Source organism: Cyprinodon variegatus, unplaced genomic scaffold (assembly GCF_000732505.1).
Source record: "Cyprinodon variegatus isolate N-32 unplaced genomic scaffold, C_variegatus-1.0 Scaffold736, whole genome shotgun sequence".
Classification (NCBI taxonomy): domain Eukaryota; kingdom Metazoa; phylum Chordata; class Actinopteri; order Cyprinodontiformes; family Cyprinodontidae; genus Cyprinodon; species Cyprinodon variegatus.
In genome coordinates, this window is record NW_015151189.1 from 7,765 (window position 1) to 23,340 (window position 15,576).

Genomic DNA, 15,576 nt, shown 5'->3' on the forward strand with positions numbered 1-15,576 from the left:
TGTAAAAGAAAAGACTTCCTAAGCCGATTCATTGTGTAAAACAGAAAAGGACACCTTTATATTCCAAATTTGGTCAGCTGGCCTAGATTCGATGTAACGTCTGTAAGCTTTTGCATAAAATAAGGTTTTCATCATGACAATAAAAAGCTGAAAATGCCTAAACAGTTGTTTATTCGGGCCAAATGTAACTGGAGCAGGTCCATTCAAAATGAGAACATGGTATTTTAATTTACAGAGGAAGCTTTGCTCTTTTGCTGCATATTACAAGCTAGAAGCCAGTGTTTAGAGTGAACCAGGTCCTTTTTGTCTAGTTAGTGACAGATCAAACTGCGATCAAGTACTACATGCCATTTTCTTTTTATTTACAGTATTACACTGTTCAAACTTTATCACACACTATAGTATTCGTCCGTCTAGTTTTACATAAACATAAACTTCAAAAACAAACTATTCAAAAAAAAAAACAGACTGCATGAGGTATGCAATGTGAAAGTTCCTCTGTCTTGTCAGCTCATTGGATACTACCATAACTTGATGCATTTAATCTAGTTTAATTGGCTTGATCATGTGACTAAATACTTCTAAGAATATTTTGTATTTGGTCACATCCCAGCTTAATTTCTTTTTTTTTTTTTATAGGGAATGCATCTGGTATTTAAATCATAGATTAGCTTATAGTTCTACTTACCATGAAATAAAAATAAAAAAGTCAAATATTTGATCAAAAAACATTTTGTGTTGTTATGAGGAGTTTGATTTTTCAGTCAAAATGTTAAATATATGTAAAATATCCACCTTTTTCAATAGCCTGCACTGGAGGGTTAGATTTTATACATTCTTGAATGTGATCTGGAGAAAAACTAAATCTCTCCAAGGGACACAGCTCATCTCTCACAGAAAAGATAAAACAAAAATAAAGCACATGAAGGTTTGTTGTTGCAATATGACAGTGTATGGAAAAGGTCAAATAGTGAGAAAACTTTTGGAAGGCCATGAAAAAGGCTACATTTCATGAACTCAATGCATTTCCTCTCATGGGTGGGATAATTTTCAACAGGAGGAAGGATTAAAATATTCAGTAGCTTGTCTAATATTTTTGCAGTATTTGTGTTTGCCAGTGGGATTGTGATAATTGTTGTTTAATCCCAAACACATTTATGAAGTGAGCCAAGAAAACTCCAGATTGGTCTATTAATAAATAGATCAAATACGGTCTCAGTTATTCTCTTTGAAAACTATTATAGCTCTCATTTTGTGCAACAGCCCTCAAACTGCCTGGAGCCTTGCTGCAGAGCCCCTCGTTGCACATTAACAGCTATGAAGTGGAGTTTTCTTGTAAATTATCTTTAAAGCTCTCAGATTTATTTTGTGACTGCCTGAAGTGTCTGATTTAATGCTCGCCTGCAGTGCCCTGCTATCAACTTTGGCTGAATGCTATAAACAGGAGAAAAGCCATTACTTTGCAAGTTTTTCTACAGGAAATCTTTTCTTGTGCTTTGCCATCAAAATGTGATATAATGCACAACTGAGCATGATTGTGTGTGAGAAATAGAAGTCATTTGCAAAAGCCGACTTTACAGCTTTTTTGGGGCAGTTGATGTGGATGGAGATCTCCTGGGTCACTGATGAGGTGCTTTAGTAAGGATCAAGTAAGAGCGCTTAGCCTTTATAGTGATGCTTCACCAAACTCCCTATTAACGCATCGGATGACTTCCCCTGAGGGAATAAAATATGGAGCTGTATGCAGTATGCTTCCTTTCAGCAGTGGTGGTTGATCTCTGGAAAGCTGTGTTTCCTTGCTCTTTTTTCTTTTTTTTTTTAGTTAAAGACTGAAAGTTTCCTATAGAGATTAATGAAAGTAAGTATGGATAGCAACTCAGCAGATTAACAAAGGGAGAGTCTACTAATCAAAAAGCAAACAACTGTGAAAAATGAGTTTCTCTGGGGGGCTGTCTTGCTGAAAGGAAGATTATAAAATCACAAGATTTTTAGAAACATGCCAGGGTACTTACACGTCAAGCTAAACCGTTCTTTGTAAGGATGTGAACTGAGATGAGAAGAAGCATGGAGCTGGAAACACATTATGTGCATGGATTGTTAGCTTTGCTAAAAGTTCAAATTTGTTGACTTCAGACACAGCTGAAAAAGAATGGATCGATAGCAACATACGTCCCGTTTTTCTTAGAGCGCATTCAAATTGGCAAATATTCAACCCGTTTAACAGTCGCGACTGTTATCATTTTGATAGAGGAACAGTGTGTTTTTCTAGATTACAATGTTTAACATGTTGTAAAATCTTGTAATATATAGCATTTGGTAATTGGTTCAGTCTCACAAAAAAACATAGGGTAAACCTTACCTGAAGGACTGTTATGTTACTTATAGAGTAGCCTTATTTTCTATTTGTGTGAATCTATGTGGTGTGTATTAAACAATTATTTAGTTTGATAACATGTAAATGACATTTGCAATGCTGAATAACATGCATACATCTTCAATTAAAGGTGATAATGACCCAGAACAATCTAACTATAACCACCAAAGGGTACAGCTAATACAGAACAGCTAAGTGGGAGGCGGAAGCGATTATCATGAATGGTTGCCATTATCACAAGGCACAAATCTCACATGAAAAGGTGATAACAGTTCTTCACATATATGACTTTAATTTATGCCAGGAATCTTTATTATGGAAGCTGTGGAGTGTGCACAGTCTTCACCTGTTTGAAAAGAAAGATCTCTACCCCCAGTCTATGGAAAGAGAGAGTATCTGAAATTCATTTAAAAGATGATTATTAAATTAATTTAATGTGATGCTTAGTGAGCGAACATATTGAGCCAATGTCCCGTTGCTTAAAGAAATGTAGCACTAGGTCCTGCAAGACAAGATTTTCAGTATGTGTTGCATGGCTGAGCACTGAGGACATCCCTTGAGGCTATAAAAACAGCACAAGTGTGAGATGGGGAAATATGCTGCTTTTGCTCAGTAAAACAGATGTCTAACTATTTAAGTGTCCCCAAGGAGACAAAAGGCAACAACAGCTATTCAAGGTTACTTAACTAATTTTAAGGAATGATTTTCATTATCTCTGTTGTAACTCTCTGTTTTAACTTATAAGCTGAAGGGCTGCTGGATGTCTACAAGTGAAAAAATAAATTAAATGAATTTGGATAACATTGAAGTTGTGTATGATATAAAAAGTCTACATATAGTGTATTTATGCAAGGCTTTGAAATTCAGAAAAAATAAAAAAATAAGAAGATAAAGAAACTGCATTTAAGTGGTTCAAAAAACAGTCAAATGAAATAAAAATACAGGATATTGTACATCACTGAAATGCAAAGAAGATAAGTAAGATATTAATTAAATAAACTATTTAAATTTGAAGTTAGCATCAAAATAAAAAGGAGATGGATGTGTCTCTGATTTTAATATAACTTTCAAGGGGAACAGATCATTAATAAAAACTATTTGATTGTAAGGCTGCACAGTGTTGCAATGCGCAGCACAGCTGCCTTGCAGCAAGAAGGTTCTGGGTTTTATTCCTGGCCTGGGGAATTTATGCATGGAGCTTGCGTATCTTCCCCGTGCATGTGTGGGTTCTCTCTGGGTACTCCTGCTTCCTCCCACAGTCCAAAAACATAACTGTTAAGTTAATTGGCTTCTCTAAAGTCTCCTTGGCTGTGAGTGTGTGTGTGTGGGTGAATGGTTGTTTGTCTCTGTGTTGCCCTGCGATGGACTGGCGACCTGTCTAGGCTGTACCCCCTCGCGACCACAGCAGGGATAACCGTGAATTCTGAAATTAAAGTGAGATTTCTGAGAAAAAGTCAGAATTCTGAGAATAAAGTCAGAATTTTGAAATTAAAGTCAGAATTCTAAGAAAAAAGTCAGAATTCTGATATTAAAGTGAAAATTCTGAGATTAAAGTCAGAAATCTGAAATTAAAGTCAGAATTCTATGATTAAGATGAAATAAAATTCAGAAATCTGTTACTTTTTTTTTTCAGTGACCCTAATCCTCTTCCGTATAACCACAATAAAGGGATCAAAGAGAAGAGACACCTCTGCTAGTTGGTGGTCATCCAGAGGGGGCGCTGTCGCGGTTTCGTACCTTTCGAAACAAAGAAGCAGCCAGGAGACCTTTTATATTTCCAAAGAAGAAGAACCCGGCTTTATTACTCCTTTCGTACTGTACGTCATATTCAGTTGGTGATGATCTTGTCGCACAGTAGTCTGTACACTATTCCTGTCCTCATAATGCTGTCCCTCCTGTGGTCACGAAGTCTATGTCAAGTTGTTACCGAAGTCAACCGAAGGTCTTATCCGACTGTAGCTTCGTTTATCCGGAGTTACACCACCCCCACTCCAACATGCGGAGGAACATATGACGACGGTAAATGAAATAAAAAAGAGATTTTATAGGACCGTGTCCTTCTGGAGTCACCTCTGAAAGCACACATGCATGAATGTGACATTTGTATTTAACATAAGAGCTGTTTTTTTTCGTTTTTTGGTAGATATTATGTTCTAATTGCTTAATCTTTTAAGTCTGCTTCTTAATTCTGGCATTTCTGCTTACGGTAAGTTGGGAAACGGCTAACTCTTCCTGTAAAGTTGTGGGAGTTGCTGAGCCATGGGTTTGATTTTACGAGAGTGTTTGAATGTTTTTGAACGCTTGTTCACCTTAACCTCTGAACGTTCAGAGACTTTTCTGCTCAGTCACGGTGACTGATGGTTTTACATGGAAACCTGCATTGTTTTTTTTATCAACTGTGTAACACTCTTCCTTAGGAATCCAGCTGTCAGACCAGATTACAACCTATTTTTATGAGCTGATTTTACACCCAGCCTTGTGTGTTTGATTAACATACATTTTGTTTTTGATCAGAGCTGTTTGACATTCTGATTTTGGGAATTTACTTTTTGGATAAGTTGTACATTTTACTGAAATTCTTCATCAGCAGCACAGAGGACGTTAAAGCAGCTGGAAACATGCAGGAGCTGGCTTTACTAAAGTTGGTGAAATTGTTTTGTAGATAGTAAAAATCATCCATCCTTGGTTAGTAAAGCATTTTTCTGGATGATTTAAAAACAGTTAAAAGAAAAAAACCCAAAACATTAAGAATACACCTGACAAAAGTTCCAGTGCTCTGAAAGTGAACTTGGTCACCACAGTTTTTATTGATAATTGTCAGCTTTTACAACTATAACAACTAAAAACACAGACTAAACATTATATATAAACTTATATTAAATACTTTATACCACCTTTCAAAATTATGAACAAAATACATCATTATAATAAGTGAAAAGTCAGAAGAATATGGATAGGTAGAAAAAAAAATGTTCTGACTTTTCAATATCAGTGTATCTTGAAACCTTCTCCGGAATGTAAACAAAGACGGTAAAGTTGAGCCTTTATTTTTTCTTTATGTACAAACTTAAAGTCCTTCTTATCTAGTCTGGTCCATAAACCTTTTAACCTTAGCTTAGCCTGTTATGCAGTCATTTTCTGAAAAAGTTTCTTTTTTTTTTCTTTTGGGCTGCTGTTTGCCTCGAAGTACTGAACAGGGTATTATAATTCTGTGAGAAGTTGCTTGACATAGAATATGGTTTCAAATAGTTTTAAAGATGTATTATTTGGTGTTACAGATTCTTTACAAATTTGGTCTGTGACAGTTCTTTGACGGGATTTCCTCTGCAGATTTTGATAAAAAATAATCAGTACATGTCAGTATGGACTAGGGTTGTCAAAAATATTAATACTTCAAAAAGTGCAGATAGTTGATGCTGTAACCGGTTTCAAAACTATTTTTGCTATTTTTGCTTTAGTTTTCTGTAGTATCTAAAAATTAAAATAATTCCTCATGCAAACTCTGATTACAATTAAATTGTTTTACTTTTGGATTAATAAATTTTAATAAAGTGTTTTTGAATTAAATTGTTTGCATTAATTTGCACACTTATTTAAATAGCAACCGTGTTTCTATTTAGAAATTATGCTCCATGCTGAGATTTGAATTATTTTTAATGGTGATAAAAGCATTTTTTATGCCTCTAATTATTTCTTTCTTTTTTTTTTATCTCCATGGTAGTGTATCGACAATCGTAGCTATGTTGAATGTTTTCCTGGGTATAGATACCAAGTTTGAAATATTGGTACCATGACAACCCTATAGTGGCAATAGATTAGATAGATTCACATTGAGGGAAACATTTGAAGTCCGTTTGTTTCTCCTCAAGATTTTGATAATTATAGCTTATAGATGCTGCAGACGTGCAATTCAGGCACAGGCCTTTAGATATAATGAACATTGATGTTTTTTCTGGAAAACTGTATCTTAGAGAGTGCAGAGTTAAACTCTTGTTGCATTTGATGTAAAATCTTTATTACAAGCTGTTTTTAAAAGCGCCACCAGGTTTTGCTGTAGTGATAAAAGGCTGTTTGGAGGCTAATTAGCATAACATCAGGGAAGAGCTGACTGGAAAATGTAATTGTTTCAATAAAAACATTGTAACTATGACCTTTAACCTCTCTTTTTCTTCATAGAAGCGTCAATAGTGACCCCCTCACAGTTGAAGTCCATGCTGTCCAGCCGTAACATTCAGCTTTTTGATGTGAGGAACCCAGATGAATACCAGGAAGGCCACATTCCTCAAGCAGTCAACCTTCCATGTAAGTAGCAATGCATGTACAGTCTAGTTCAAAGCGATTTATCTAGAGGTTTACCTTTACCATTTCCTTTGCGATGATTGACTTTTTTTTTTTTTTTTCAAGTGGATGTTGTGGAGGAGTCTCTGAAGCTGCCTGCTGAGCAATTTCAGCAGAAGTTTGTAGTCAAGGCTCCTGGGAAAGATGATGCCAACATAGTGTTTCACTGCAAAACCGGCATCAGGAGCGCTGAAGCTCTGGGCATTGCTCGTCAACTGGGATTTCACAGGTAAAAACAGGCACATCTCCATTTACAAATCGTTGACAAAGCAGGAGCTGAGATAACCCCTTATTTTTGTTTCTTGCATGCATCTTTTTCTCAGGGCAAGACATCTGAAAGGAGGATATAGTGCGTGGGTTGAGCAGGAAGGAAACTGAATCCCAGTAAAAATCTACTTGCCATCAGAGACACCTTTTTAGAAGTGCAAAATACTAAAGCAACACTCCAGAACGTAAACATTTTTCACTTTGGCAGCTTGCGAAACTTTGGTTGTTTTAAGTTATGACATTTTAGAAGCTTTATTTAAACGTACGGATTTTAATGAGTACCTATGAAATCTGGGTAACTACTGAAAGTGTCTTTTATTCTAGATAAAGTCGTAGGACATGTGCTCAGTGTAAAAATGTTTCATGATAATAAAGTGTTCCAAGTTTTAAAAGGTCTCTTTCTGGAGTTTTCCTTTTGAAGTAATCATACAGGTTTGTACTGTAAATTTTATTTCTGCAGCTGAAAACAAGTGTTGTAGGTTCCTAATTACTATGCTGCGTTGGATGATTTTGCAGCAAACATTTTCTTTAAAGTCTTTACGCCACTGAACATGAAGAAACCAATATCAGTAACCCTTCTTTTGTGAACTTCTGGTAAGATTGAGAAAGTTTAAATTGAGAAAAAAAATTGTTAAAATGAAAACAAAGGCTGAATCTTTGGTTTTTTTCTACCTGAACTTGATTTAGAGGAAGGCATTAGAAAGGGAACAGCAAGGCTGTAACAAACCTTTGGTTTGTGATATATATAAAGATTGAACTATCAACATCTATGGTTGTTGAGGTAATATGGTTGATCTCAGTTTCAGTTTATTTTATATACCGGTAGCACAAATTTACAACACATGTCATCTCAAGGCACTTTACAGTTCACCAGATCATACAGTCAAATTGATACAAAGTTTTCTATCTAAGGAAAACCAGTTGATTGCAATGACTCATTGACTCGGATGCAATCCCTCACACTAAGCATGCTTGTTGCGACAGTGGAGAGGAAAAACTCCCTTTAACAGGAAGAAACCTCCAGCAGAACCAGGCTCAGGGCTCTCATATGCTTATAGTAAAGTCCTCCACATCTGTCTTATTGAGCTTTTGACCATAATGGCAGTGAGACGACAGAATTAGGATTTTAAAATAAAATGGGAGATTTAACTGTATAGAAGTTACAATTATAAAGGGCTAGGGTAGGTAGGAAGGATCTTCTGTAGAGGCCTGTCTTGCACCAAGTCTGGAGAAGCCTCTGACTGAGGACACACTGTTGATGCTTTAACAGTATAATGATGAGGGTGATCATGGTGATCCAGAATGTCCTTTTTTTCTCTCGGAGAAATTCCCTGTAAAATCATCTCCCAAGGAGTCCCTAGAACAGAGCCAATCTTATTTATAAACTTTTTAAGTTATTTGCTAGATGCTGTTTTCCCAGTAGATAGTGGCAAAAGGATTTATAGAAGATACACAGCATCTTGCTGCAAACGCTGAAGGTTTTCCAAGCAGGACTTGGACAATTTAACATTCCTAGTCTGAATGAAACCTTGTTCTTGTTGCACATTGGATATTCTGTTTATTTTCCAAAAATATTTCCTTTTCTGTTGAAGGAAACATACTTTTAAACATTTTTCGATTAATTTCTAAGAACCTTTATTTTAAATAACATAAGCACCATTTTAATCACTTTCAGTGAAACTTGTATCTTTTTTTTTATGAAACAGGAAAAATAGATTAATGGGAAAGAGCAATGGTAAAAAAAAATCTGGAAGTGTGGTCAATTTTAGACTTCCTTAGTAGGGTTTTAGGATTGTTGAAATATCACATAAATATTTATACCCTGCCAAACCCTTTGTAAGGGATCTTTTGATATCTACATTGAGTTCATAACTGTGAGAAAAAAACCCTTCATGACTGTGGGTAGTTCAGTGCACAAAGGTCTATGCTGTTAGCCACAGTACAATGGAAGTTGGAACTTTTGACTTTAAATAGCACCGCTTTACAAATAATATATAAAAGAACCACATGGGATCAGAAACTCTCTGTCAATCATCATATTTCAGCATAAACTAGAAACGTCACCTAAAACTGGATCAACAACAAAGTCATCTCTTGTTTCAGATGGAAAGGATTAAATACTCTGTAGAAAGTGAGTGTATATGTTAAACTACAGGCTTATGAGTTCTAATTTTATCTACTACTCTGACTATTGAAGTAGTTTAAATTTACCCCTACAGCAAGTGTTAAACTGATTGAACAGCCCATAGTTCCTTAACTTCCAGCGATCAATGATCCTCTGATAAATAAATTACACATAAAAATGACATTTGTATTTACCCCTGCAAGGCCCAAAATTCATTCACTGCCAATGGTCAAAACTTTACTGTATATTTAAGTGCACTTTCTCATGAGTAGTCAAATTAAGTTTGCAGGTATTGTTCAATAGTTTTCAATTAGAAATTGGAAAATTTAAAGTGCATTGTGACCCCATTAGCGTCCCTAATAAAAGCCAACTGAGATCTCAAACACAAAGCAGAATCATTCATATATAATGTACAATCAGGCAAGTTTTCAGCCAAAATACCTTTTTTCCATCACTGTCAAACTGTGCTATAGTAAGAATTTTTAGATTTAGCGAAATAAGACAAGTCTGCCTCTTCAGAAGTAAAATATAAAACAAAGTGAGACAAGCCTGTACTGGCTTTGCAGGGATGTCCTTTCCTTTGAGGTCTGTATGGTTGTCTTGGTGAGACAATGTAAATCCCCAGGCATTGCCTTGGAGCAGTTACCATGTGCTACCAGTTCTGCTCCCATCCTGATTTGTTTAACCTTTAAATAAAGAAAGAAGCAATTGAAGGTACCCCTTAATAAAACCTGCCTTGTTTTGCATTACAATGGATGCCAATTGCTTTATGCAACCAAACCATGGAGTCAGTAACCAGAGCAGTAAATATGAGGCCATCACATTCCAGGCTTCATTTTGATTCTATTTATAGTGGAGCTGCTAATTGATTTCATTGCTTAGTGCTTACTTTTTTTGTATGGGTTAAAATAGATGCTCAAAGCAGTTTAAAAATACTGATATATCTTGCTGCATAAAAAAAAAATCCTTCACTTTTTTTAATGAGCTTTAAATGTGTTTTTGTGATTGTTAAATGCCATTAACCCAAAAACATTCCTTAATATACCCAATTGGGGTCTAACAACAGGCAAAAGTTTTTCATCTGTTTTCGTCTGAAACTTAATTGCCTCCGATTTTGCAGAGGTAATCTGGATTCAGTGTGCCTGCAGAAAGGTGATCAAATCAAACGGAATGAATTATGAAGTTAATAAAATCCATTTGATCACATTCACTTAATTTACGTTGTTTAAGCCCCTTTCTAAACACTACCCGCTAGCATGATTAAACTCGTGGGGTATGTGCAGTGACAGAAGAGCTCATTTGCTCTTTGTCGTTTTGATTCAATTAAAGAAGCAGAGCACAGTTTCCCCACGTTGGGCCTCTGTGGCCAGACATCCTTTATGAATACAACCCTGTGGTAACCTATAGCTGTTTAATTGTTCTATTTTTGGTCTCTAGGTTTTTTTTTTTTTGTACAGTACTCTGGTAAACTATTATGCTGTTAAATTTTTTTTGGTTAAAGGTTAAGGTTAAATTATTTATGTATGAGTTTAATAATGAAAAGTTCTTAGGTTACAAGTTTTTTTATTTAAATATTTATATTAACATGATTGTAGTTCTCTATAGTGCCACTTTATCATGTAATTTATTCTTAGCCCTATGCATAAATATTTATTTATGTGACCTCTGAGTTCATGACAGTTTACTTCAAGTCCTCTTCAATCACATCATCCACATCGAAGAGTGTTCTCAGCTTTGCTTAATTTCCAGCAGTGGAGAGTAACAAAGTACATTTACTTGATTACTGTATTTAAGTTATTTCTTTGAGTATATTTACTTTACATGGGGGATTTTTTGAGGGGGTACTGTTAACTTTCACACCACTACAGTTCAAAGTCAAATATTGTATTTTCTACTTCACTCCATTTCCAGGAAGCTGCGAGTTACTTGGTCCTTTTGGCTCAGCTTAGATTTGTAACCTCTGTTGCTGTTTTTCTTTCTTGAAATTACATTTCAACACCACTGTTTTAGAGATTTGCATGACGTTCCACAAAGGTTAGAAACTCAGTAGGATTGTAAATTGAGTAGGATGAGTTCTCAAGACAGAGTTGAGAAGAGAGCTTGGTGAGAGTGTGAGGAAAATCTAACCACTCCTGATTTTTTTTATGGTTTGTTGTTAAATAAGAAATAAGAATCAAAGGTTTTCTCCATATTTTTTTGTATCATCTTTATGGTTAAGTTTTTTCCAGGTGGTTTCTGAAAGTTACAAGGTTCTTTAAAATTACTATGAAAATCAGAAAGAAATGTACTGATATTAGAAAATGTAATTTTTATTTTTGAAAACTTTTAAATGCATGTACTTTTTAATACTTTAGTATTTTCAAATTGAATACTTTAATACTTAAACTTGAGTGGATTATTGACCGTGTAACTTACTTATAGTTGAGTAAGATTTGACTATGTACTACAGTACTACTGCTACTAAGTACTACAGATGAAAACTTCATCCACCACTTTGGTTTCCAACCTGCACATCACAGCCAATCAAGTTCAAAATGATCTTTTTAGGCTTAATAGATTTTTTTTTCTGTGAATGCATGGGCGGTTCTAGACAGGGGCATTAGGGGCCAGTGCCCCACAGAACTCTACCTGGCCTCTGTCCTGAAAATTAAATGTCCAAATGTTCTTGAAATGGGTGTATTTTCCCTTAATTAGAGCAGGCAGGTCAAACAAGTTACCCATGGCTAAAACTTTTAAAATAAGAAAAAAAAACTCCATTAACTTATTTTAAAATTCAAACCTTATCTAATTTTTAAAAGTACAAATACTCAGTCCGTTGTCAGATCATCATAACTACCTGCTCAAATAAAGTGTAATTATTATTATTTTAACTAATTTTTTTAGATCATTCTTTGGTGTGTAATACTAAATAAATTTTTCGTAAAGACATGCACTGACAGAGGAGAACATAACTGATTTGTACTTTTGACCAATTTCATATTATGCCTTTACAATTCCTTTGACAATTATTTAGAAATTCCAGATAGATTAAAGCTTCAGTTCTACAAAGATCGGATCACGGTTTCTTCTGTTAGGTCAGGTGCCTGCAACTTTGGCTTTGTGGCTCATCATATAGTAAAAGATGCCCTCTTGCTCTGTTTGCATTGCAAATTGTGTCTAGTTTACTTTGAGCTCTGTGGGGTAAAAATGGTCAGGTTTGTATTTTCAGGTTTTTTGTGTCATTTGCAAATTGCATTTGCAGTGTTCGGGTAGAAAATGTACAGGAAGAATGGTAAAAGATATGCAGCAGGGGTCTTGATATCAAAGGTCAAATTCTGAACCACTTCATTGAGGGTTGGTGGCCCCTACACATGCTTTGCCCAAAGTAAGGCAAAACACAACTTTTACAAAAACATATGAAGGAAGACTGACTGACTGATTAATGGGAATAGGTTTTACAGTACATATATAATTGTATTTTCTGAGATAAAGTACAAATTAGTTTTTTGACATCTGAAGAATCAAATGTAATATAAATATATATATAAAGCAACCAGAGAATATTAATGTATAAACCAGATCAGTACATTTACAGATCAGCATTGCAGCCAGCAAACTCTTTACACCCAATCGCATAGTTTTACATTAATGAAAACCTTATTGTGCTATTAATAAAAACTTCTTAAATCATTATTAAACTTAAGTATACCATAAAAACAATAGTGAAGTAGTAAAGCTAGTAATAAAATGTTTTGTTTGTCCGTGGCCATGGTTAGAATGTTTGACACACAGATGAAAAATGAAGTATATCAACCAGTAGATGGCAGCAAAAAGCAAGACAGAGTTAAACAGAAAAAAATCATTTTTTCTCTTAATTCCAGTCTTCTATTATTTTTGCAGCGCTGATCTCTCAGTCCTGACCTTCACACCACCATCTGTCAAGACAGATATAGATCCTGACAGTAACAGCTCTGTGAGGAGCCATCAAGGGTCTAATCTTCACAAGGTCCCTCATTCAGGTGGACATACATTACCTTACTCTCCTTGTCCCTGCCCTTTCCAAGCACATCCTTCCACGATAATGTAGGAGAGGTGTGGATGCCCACTTAATGAAGGAAAAAACAGTCTTATTAATTACACACTTCTACTGAATGCCACTGAGAGACTGAGATCTACTGAATGTGGCGTATCAGAAAGGCATTGGTTTCCAGTGGTAAATCCAACTTAAGCTTATTGGAGTCAAACAACTCGCTCTAACATCCACATTACCTCTCATTGGGATTCTTCCAGCTCACCACAAAGCATATCAGAAATGATCCAGCATGTTGTTGACTAGCAGATGGATAGGTCATGTTTCCTTTGAGCACCAAGGACGTTTGGACAGTTATACATTAGTTAAATCACAACATGCTGTGTGCTTGGAGTGAAAAATGATCTGCTGATTGTGGTTGCCACTGTGGTTACAGTCCATCAACTTCCTGCTGCTCATTGCATTTAAAAAATGCACTTCACTGATGCTTTGTAATGAATTTCACTCCCTGACTTTGTCTGTTTTGAAGATACCTGGAAATATGAAGCCATTGCTTTCCAGATTACGCACTCAAAAAAATTAAATAAAAATCGTGCAAGCAGAAACTTGATATTTAAAAGGGAAATAACCCTTTCTAGTTACACTTTTATTCGGTTCCATGGTTGTCTTCTCAGGAAACAGACTTCTCGAGTATAGAAGTATACCTCAGTTTATTAAAAATGAAATAATAAATAAACAATACAACTATTACTTCAATTTGTGTTAGTGATTAAAACTGAGCACAAACACACATGATTAATCGGATACATAATAATATCATTGTTAAGAAAAGAAACCCTTCCATACAGAAAGCCAATATTCTTAGTTTCAGCTACCACAGTATACGTGTCAGATTAAATAATACTACTTATACTTCAGTGATAGTATCTAGGTGTTACTTTATTGTATGTCTTGTAACATGTCTGTTAGATGTGCTGTTCTTTTTACGTCTCTTTGCAGGTGATGAAGCAAATATTTCATCGTTATCTCCCTTTTATTTCCTCTTTCTTTCATCTTTCCTCCTTTTTTTATGTTTTCTTTTCCTGTTCTACTTACATTGCAGTGTCCATATAATCTGTAAAACTCTCTGCATAATTATTATAAAGCAATTTATATGCATAAATCAAGCGGAACACTATGGTGATAGCATTACTTCTCCACTTGTTAAAGAAACGTCTGTTGGGCTCTTTTTGGCATCAAGACATGTATACATTAAATGCCCATCATATAAGATATATTAATAAATGACTATTTATTAAATAATTACTCGATGGCACTTAGATAATAACTATTATTAATCAGTGTTTTAATTTGGAATAATAATGTACTTACATATCCAATTACCCAGATATTTTATTAAAATAAACATAAAGGGTATTAAGTAGGAGTAGACTGATACATCATCTGGCTAAAAATCCTATATAGATCGTTAAAAGACAATCTCACAAAGGTTAAAATTGCTTTTGCATTTTCAATCAGACATGAATTTTGAGTTCTGTCCTGGTGAGATACCTATTAAAAGTTTCAGAAGTTCTGTTACTGCTAACCCTAACCTTAACCCGAACCCACCTCTATATCATTACTGCTTCATAGTTACCAAAGCAACTCTTACTTCTTTGTCTTTTAGCTATTTTATAAATGTATATTCCTATCGAATAGCTTAAAATATGGGTTTTAAAAATAGGGTCACTTTTGAGATTAAGAGTACTTTTGACAATAAAAAAAGGAGGCGGCCTATTATACATGTCTTTTTGACACCAAATATCTGTTTTAAAAATGCTTTTCTGTTGGTATAATGGTGGAAATCATAATTAGCCAAAATATATGAAAACACCTGTCTGTGCATTATTCTTGCAAGGATAATAATGTTTTTCTCTCAGTGAAGTGAATTGATGAATTATATGAACCTCTCAATTTCCTTTGCTAAAAGTACTGGTGCCCAGTGGCGGTTCTAGATCAAATGTACCAGGGGGGCAGGACGGGGCCAGGGTGTCTTCATGGGGGCACAGAAAAGCATGGAATAAAAAACAGGGCAAGGGATACAAATGTATTAAGAGAGCTGCATGAAGTGAAATTTCTATTCAATTAGGTTTAGTAAAAATTCTATTTCCAATAAGGTCAACAACTTTAAGTTAATTAAGTTTCTATAAAATCTGAATTAGAACTAAAAAAAAATAGATAAATTCAGCTGTAAAAATTAGAGTATTTTTTCCAAATTTGTTTTGAAAAAAAAAAAACATTTAGCAGATGAAAACTGGGATCCTATCTCAATGCCATTGAAGCTTTTGCCGGATTTTTTAAAAAATAATTAGTAAACCATAATTTGAAAAGGAGGTCAATATACATTTATAATTTAGGAATTTTGCATATTTTTCACTAAATTTAAGTTAAAATGACCATTTTCTATAAAAACTGAATTAGAAC

The 15,576-nt window shown here is 34.8% G+C and overlaps 1 protein-coding gene across 1 annotated transcript; it reads left to right on the forward strand.

Moving 5' to 3' along the window:
• The first annotated feature begins 4,141 nt into the window (after window positions 1-4,141).
• LOC107097942 (thiosulfate sulfurtransferase/rhodanese-like domain-containing protein 1) lies at window positions 4,142-7,380 on the forward strand. The gene is made up of 4 exons (XM_015395316.1): window positions 4,142-4,393; window positions 6,551-6,676; window positions 6,779-6,941; window positions 7,036-7,380. The coding sequence occupies exons 1-4, from the start codon at window positions 4,213-4,215 to the stop codon at window positions 7,088-7,090; spliced, it is 525 nt and encodes a 174-aa protein (XP_015250802.1). The 5' UTR covers window positions 4,142-4,212; the 3' UTR covers window positions 7,091-7,380.
• The last annotated feature ends 8,196 nt before the right edge of the window (window positions 7,381-15,576 follow it).

Bases quoted from the DNA above. Each gene is read 5' to 3' on its own strand.
- LOC107097942 (XM_015395316.1), top strand. From the start codon at position 4,213: ATGATCTTGTCGCACAGTAGTCTGTACACTATTCCTGTCCTCATAATG. The intron at 6,677-6,778 runs GTAAGTAGCAAT...TTTTTTTTCAAG, and splicing joins TCAAGCAGTCAACCTTCCAT to TGGATGTTGTGGAGGAGTCT. The intron at 6,942-7,035 runs GTAAAAACAGGC...TCTTTTTCTCAG, and splicing joins CGTCAACTGGGATTTCACAG to GGCAAGACATCTGAAAGGAG.